The 7401-nt window shown below is 42.0% G+C and overlaps 1 protein-coding gene across 1 annotated transcript in view; it reads right to left on the reverse strand.

Annotated features, from left to right (window-relative positions):
* Positions 1 to 6496, reverse strand: part of C8B (complement C8 beta chain) — a 44594-nt gene extending 38098 nt beyond the window's left edge. Inside the window, exon 1 of the mRNA XM_080654045.1 lies at positions 6218 to 6496. Within this exon, the coding sequence (XP_080510171.1) occupies positions 6218 to 6309 (92 nt within the window). The 5' untranslated portion in view covers positions 6310 to 6496. The remainder of the gene's footprint in view (positions 1 to 6217) is intronic.
* Positions 6497 to 7401: the final 905 nt, after the last annotated feature.

The raw sequence follows: 7401 nt of genomic DNA on the forward strand, positions 1-7401 counted from the left end.
GATTTGAAAGCCTGTTAATGGGCAAGATGATCACTTAGAGAAAGAACTTGATAAAAAGTAGTTATAACCAGCAGATCTCTCATTTTTGCACCCAATCTTCATTACAGAGATGGCAATCTAAGAAGTAATCAGCTGAATAAATAGTCTGTTTGTAAATTACATTGGATAAGATGTGTGTGGTTTATGAGTACTACAAAACGCAAATCTTAAAGAAAGGCTAGCATTAAATCGCATCTTTAATTCTTGGGAATAGCATGGACCCAAGAAAGGGCAGGGCCAGTCAGGGCCTCAGCATATGGCTACAACATAGGTTCTTTGTGCTTCTGCATTTCTACAGAAACAAATCACACAGACATTTAGACCCACCGACCTGACTTCGGTCATTCAAGATCCTCGGTGTCCTTAATGCTGAAAAATTAGACATGCCCAGAGAAGTACAGAAAACAAAATAGTAGACACTCATGTACTCACAAACCAGAACTGGCAATTGCTAACATTTTGGTATATTTCCTTCAAGGTTTTTTTAAAAATAAAAAATAATGCTATAAGTTTCACATCTGAGTTTTACATCTGCTCCAGTTCCGTTTCCTCTTCTTCTCTGAAGAGGAAAATATTGTTGTGAATTAGGTATATGTCCTTCCAGTTTTTAAAATATTACATATATATGTATTATATATACACATATGTACATGTATTATGTATATACATACAGTATATACACAATACAGTTTTGCTTTGTGTACTTTACTCATACTGTACTTATTATTCTGCAACTTGCTTTTGTCAGTCAACATTGTTTTTCTGAGGCCTATCTGCATTGATTCATAAAGAGATCCAGTTCCTTCCTTTTACCTAGATGTTCCATCATAGAACATATATTACATTTAATTTATTCTTTTTCTTTTTTAAGGAATTTACATTTTCCCAATGTTTTTCAATTGCAAGCAATGCTACAGTACACACCATCTACAAGTCTTTGGAACATCTCTGTCTACATTAACTCTGGCAAGGGACATGCCCCTCCCCAAGGTGCATGGAAAGCTGCTGCAGCCTCAGGACCTATGTCACTGGGTCCCTGTTTCCTACACTCTTGCTAACAGGAGTCTCTGATCAAAATAAAGGTGGACCCACCAAGTACAGCAGGCTTTGGTCAGCAGCAAATTGCAAGCCCTCTGTGCATATAGATGGCACGCATCAACATGTTTGGGGTTTCTGTGGAAATGTCCTGACACAACGACTCTCTTGCCACACCCAGTTTGTTAGGCAGCTGCATCCCCTTTGCAAATCGCATCGTTCATTGTTGCTGTCAGGGGCAGCCTCTGGGTGGCCGATTTTCCATTTCCCCACTCTATCATGTGCTGTTGTAGAGGTGAAATTTAAAGCAGCATCTCAAGGCAACACATGTGTGGTTCAGAGATAGAGAAATGGCCCAGGAGTCCTGCAAGTCAGACACACACGCAGGTAGAGAGGGGACAGTGCATGAGTGAAAGATGCAAGGATACACATGGGCTCTGGAACCAGCATAAACCTGGATTTGAGTCCATCGTCTGTTACATATTAATAAAGTAGCTTTGTGACAGTTACATCCAAATCTCAGTTTCTCTCTGTGTAAACTGTAAGCCACAGCACTCACTTCCCACAGACATGAGGATCGGAGCCTTGCACAGAGTGGCAATGAATAAACAGTAGGTCGTAGGACAAGGTGATTACTTCATCTGATCTGAATGCACGAGTAACTAGAAATGAAAGTCTTTTGTAGCTGATAGGAAGGAGCTCTAAGCATTTTCTGTTCCAGAACTGAAAGTGATTTTTCCACTTCATGGATGAAAATCAAATGCATTGTGTGTTTAGGACTTTCCTGGGGGAGTCAGGGGTAGAGGCCGGAGCATTACACCTGGATTTGGGTGAGGGTTCGAGACTCACGAAACCTGAGTTAATATCTTCTCTCTCATAACCAGTTTCACTCTACCACAGTGTAAGAGACATGGTTGGAGGATTAGATAGGGTTTCCCAACCTGCACTCTATCTTGCCTCCACTTCCTACTCAGAGTGAACGTCCTAATATATAAATATCATTGTGTTGCTCCTTTGCTTAAACCCTTCAATGTCTCCCCACTGCCTAAAGGATAAGGTGCAAGCTTCTTTTTAAACTGAATTTATTGGGGTGACACTGGTTAATAAAATTGTGTAGGTTCCAGATATACATTGCTATCATATATCACCTGTATATTGTATTATGCATTCATCACCTCAAGTCAAGTCTCCTCCCATCACCATTTATGCCCCCATACCTTCTTCTATAAGGTACAACCTTCTTAACTGGCACTCTAGTGCCTCCCTCAACTCCACCCACGACCTGACTCCTAGCTGATCTCATTTCTGGTCACTGACCTCCTTGGTCTGTGCTCAAGGATATGGAAGTAGACTTGCATCTACAGGAACAAACCAGGTTCTCTCTCATGTCCATGTCTTTGTCTGTGCTGCTTCCCATGCCTGGAACACCCTTACCACCATGGGCCATTCAGCAAATACCTATGCATAGGTAAACCTCTCCTTCTAGAAGTCTTTTCAGACCTTATGCCTAGTAGAGCTGATCACTCCCTCTTTTGTTTCCCATCTGTCCTAGCACCATCTCTTGGAACAGGAAAGAGTGTGTGCTGAGGTATGGACTTTCTCCATGAGAACACAAGCTCTTTGTTGTGAGCTCAATCCCCAGTGTGGGGTGTGCAGGAGGCAGCTGATCAATGGTTCTCTCTCATCATTGATGTTTTTATCTCTCTCTCCCTCTCCCTTGCTCTAAAAACTCAATAAAAATATTTTTTAAAATATATACAATACTTATTTTGAAAAGAAGAATAAACTCTGTGTTTTGCATATTCACAACTATAAGCCTATTCATCTCTGTGTTCTTATAGCTGACAGGGGTCTTGCACAGGGTCAGTGCTATGGGTAGGGGTGATATGATTCTTTCAAATCTTCCATTCCAAACACATTTCCTTGGATCCTTGATGCTTCTCTGTGTACACAGAGCACACACAAGGAAGGCCTTGGCAACTTGATTCTTCTTAGGGACAAGTTGAGATTCTTGATAATCACAATTTTATGGAATGAATAAATGGCATTAACAGCTCTTCTTGGAGAAACCAAGATGGTGGCATTGGTAAACACCTGAAATTGCTGCCTCACACAACCACTTCAAAACTACAACTAAAAGACAAAACAGACATCATCTAGAACCACAGGAAGGCTGGCTGAGTGGAAATTCTACAAGTAGAAGAAAAGAGAAAAGCACACTGAGACTCAGAGGAGGTGCGGAAGTAAAGTGCAGAGGTACAGAGGCACGCATGCAGAAAGGGCTGGCAACTGAGTACGCAGTTGTCTTTTTCAATTGGGAGGGAGACAAAAGCTCCCAACTGCTCTGAACTCCAGTTCTGGGCAAGAATCTGGGGACCCAGACTCAAATGGGGAGAAACTTGACTGTCTGGCATCAGGCGCAACTTGAGGGCAGCTTTCTCTCAGAGGTGCTTGCAGCGATTACCATGGGACACTGAGACCTGGGCCTCTTAGGGCAGGGCTGAGGATCAGCCATAGCTGTTTGCTCCACCCTGTTGATTCCCTGAGACCCTGCACCACCCAGGCTGTGCCCAGAGGCCTTTGCATATGAATGGCCTGGCCCTTTGCATTCTAAAATTACCTAACAAATTGCAGCTGGGTCAGAGAGACCCAGAACATCCAAAAGAAGGCCCAAGGCCCCACAGCAGCTTGCATTGCTCCACAGCTGGGCCTCATCAGGGCACCTCCAAACCCCAAAAAAGGGGAGGAATCTGCAGATCTCTCCATAGCTCCTGCTGAGTGGCCTCAGGCAGAGGCTAAATTAGCACCTCCTTAGAGATACAAGAGCCAGTGTACTCAGTGGTCAAAGTGGGACCATCCAGATTACAACTCCTCAGATCCATAAGGGACACACTCAGGGGGCAGACTCAGTGAGCACCAAAGCCCCACTGAAGCAAGTCTTGCCTCATAAGGGTGTCTCTAGCACAGAAGTTCTCCCATCATAGACACAGCTGATCCTCACAGCCAATTGGCCTGGACATCAATTCCTCCAAGTGATTCCAACAAAAATCAAGGCTTAACTACAATAAGACTGTGCACACAGCACACAAAGGGGTGCACCAAGACTGTCCACCTCAGGTAACTGGAGAGGCTGAGCCACTGGGCCCTATAGGACACCTAGCATACAAAGCCACTCTATCAACTCAGGGAAGCAGCCAAAATGCAGAGACAAAGAAACAGGTCACAAATGAAAGAAATGGAGGAAAGCAAACTACTGGATATAGAGTTCAAAACCAGTTATAAGGTTTTTCACGAATTTTCTAGAAACTGCCAATAAATTTAGTGAGACCCTAAAGGATATGAAAAAGGACCAACTAGAAATTAAGCATACACTGACTGAAATAAAGAATAATATACAGAGATCCAACAGCAGACTAGAGGATCACAAGAATCAAGTCAAAGATTTGAAATACGAAGAAGCAAACAACATCCAACTGGAAAAGCAAAAAGAAAAAAGAATCCCAAAATATGAAGATAGTGTAAGGAGCCTCAAGCATACCAACATCCGAATTATGGGGGTGCCAGAAGAAGAGAGAGAGCAAGATATTAAAAACCTATTTGAAGAAATAATGACAGAAAACTTCCCCTACCTGGTGAAAGAAATAGACTTACAAGTCCAGGAAGTGCAGAGAACCCCAAACAAAAGGAATCCAAAGAGGACCACACCAAGACACATCATAATTAAAATGCCAAGAGCAAAAGACAAAGAGAGAATATTAAAAGCAGCAAGAGAAAAACAGTTAGTTACCTACAAGGGAGCACCCATACGACTGTCAGCTGATTTCTCAACAGAAACTATGCAGGCCAGACGGGAGTGGCAAGAAATATTCACAGTGATGAATAGCAAGAACCTACAACCAAGATTACTATACCCAGCAAAGCTATCATTCAGAACTGAAGGTCAGATAAAGAGCTTCACACATAAGAAAAAGCTGAAGGAGTTCATCACCACCAAACCAGTATTATATGAAATGCTGAAAGGTATTCTTTAAGAAGAGGAAGAAGAAGAAAAAGGTAAAGATAAAAATTATGAACAACAAATACATATCTATCAACAAGTGAATCTAAAAATCAAGTGAATAAAAAATCTGATGAACAGAATAAACTGGTGAATATAATAGAATCAGGGGCATAGAAAGGGAGTGGACTGACAATTCTTGGGGGAAAGGGGTGTTGGGGGTGCGGGAAGAGACTGGACAAAAATCGTACACCTGTGGATGAGGACAGTGGTGGGGGGTAGGGCAGAGGGTGGGGTGGGAGCCAGGTGGAGGGGAGCTATGGGAGGGGTGGGGGAAAGAGGAACAACTGTAATAATCTGAACAACAAAGATTTCTTTTTAAAAAATAGCTCTTCTTCCCATAGGATTGTTCACAGGGGGCCTGGGATGCCCGAGCGCTTCAACAGCTCATGGTAGGGGCTTCTCATGTGCCAGGAGGACCGTGAATTGCAAGTCACTAGCACTTTTATTCACTGGAACCCAAATCTGAGCTTTGACAGATTGAGTTTGAGCTTTGACTCAGATATTTTCTTTAGCCTATTGTACATCTCACTAATCAACACAAAAATGATGAAGTAAATCATTTAGCATTTAACTGCTGAGAACATCTGGAATGTGTGTGTGTGTGTGTGTGTGTGTGTGTGTGAGAGAGAGAGAGAGAGAGAGAGAGAGAGAGAGAGAGAGAGAGAGAGAGAAAGACTGAAAACCCCCTAATTTGAGTTGATGAGCAGGTAGAGTAGGTCACTCTCACATTGTAAAATCACTGATAGGAATTGGCTCATTTTTTTTCATACATAACAAACCTTCTTTTGCATACCAAATCACACCAGGGCTTTGTTCAGAATATAGAACAAGTATCTTATTCTTCTCAGCATGACAAAACACACTTAAACATGTCAATTTCTTATGGGAACTTTTGTTGAAGTCAGCCGCTTGCTTCCGCAATAATTTGAAGACAGCTGTTGATATTACTTTAATAGATGCATGCAAATTGCTTCAAGAGATGTGCCTCATTCAATAGGTAGGCAACAAAGAGAAGGTCAGCATTATGTGGCTCTATATTCCCTGTCATTAGTGATCAGGGAATCATTTGAAACTGTCACTTACCTGGAGCCAGGCAAACTGAGACAACCCAGGGCAGCCCAGAGAAGAAAGAGCACTGCCGGAGCCCTCCAAGCCCACGCCCAGGATGTCTTCATTTTCGCTCTGGGACGGGGGTCCAGCTGTGGTGCCCAGATCCATGGAAAGCCTCCCAGGGAGTGCCATCGTCAGCTCTGGCCCCACAGAGCAAACAGTTCAGCAAAGTAAACAGAACCTGTCACAGGAAACCCATTAGACTTTGCACAGACAGAAAATTTACCCATAACTCTGGAAAGCAATGACAGTGATACATTCTGCAGCAGCTTGGTTTTTATTTCTCTCTAACAGACTTTTAGGTAAGCCGCCGAGAGGGCAGGCAATAAGGACTGTGACCTTTAAGTCCAGATTGCCTGGGTTCAGATACTTTCTTTAAACATTTTTTTTCTATTATAGTTTACATTCAATATAATTTTGTATTAGTATTAGGTGTACAGGATGGTGGTTAGATAATCATATGTTTTACAAAGTGTTCCCCCTAATATTTTCAGTACCCACCTGGTACCATACATAGTTACTACAATATTACTAACTGTATTTCCCATGCTGTACTTTACATCCCCATGACGATTTAGTAATATTCAATCTGTACTTCTCAATTTCTTCACTTTTTTCAGCCAGTCCCTGACATCCCTCCCCTCTGTCAATAATCAGCCTGTTCTATGTATCTACTAGTCTGTTTCTGTTTTGTTCATTTATATTGTTCTTTGGATTCCACACATAAGTGAAATCATATGGTCTTTGTCTTTCTCTGACTGACTTATTTCAGTTAGTATAACACCTTCTAAGTTCATCTAGGCTGCCACAAATGGTAAGATTTTGTTTTTGTTTTTTTTATGGCTGAGTAATTCCATTGTATATATGTACTACAGCTTTTTATCCATTAAATCCTTTCATTGCCTACTAGCTTTGCAACCTTGAGCAAGTTACTTTCCCTCTATGCCTTAATCTCCTCACTTGAAAAATGATGAGGATTAGATAAGCTAACATATCTAATATGCATAGAACATGCCTATATTATTAGGTGGAATGTAGGGCTTGGAGTTGTGCCAAGTTTTGAAATCCAGTTTTCCCTTTTTCTAGCTATGTGATTTTGAGCAAGTTGGCAAGAGGCTGTAGAACTCTACAGTTCATCTACCTGAGTTCAAATGATC

This window comes from Plecotus auritus (genome assembly GCF_963455305.1).
Source record: "Plecotus auritus genome assembly, chromosome: 2".
Lineage (NCBI taxonomy): Eukaryota > Metazoa > Chordata > Mammalia > Chiroptera > Vespertilionidae > Plecotus > Plecotus auritus.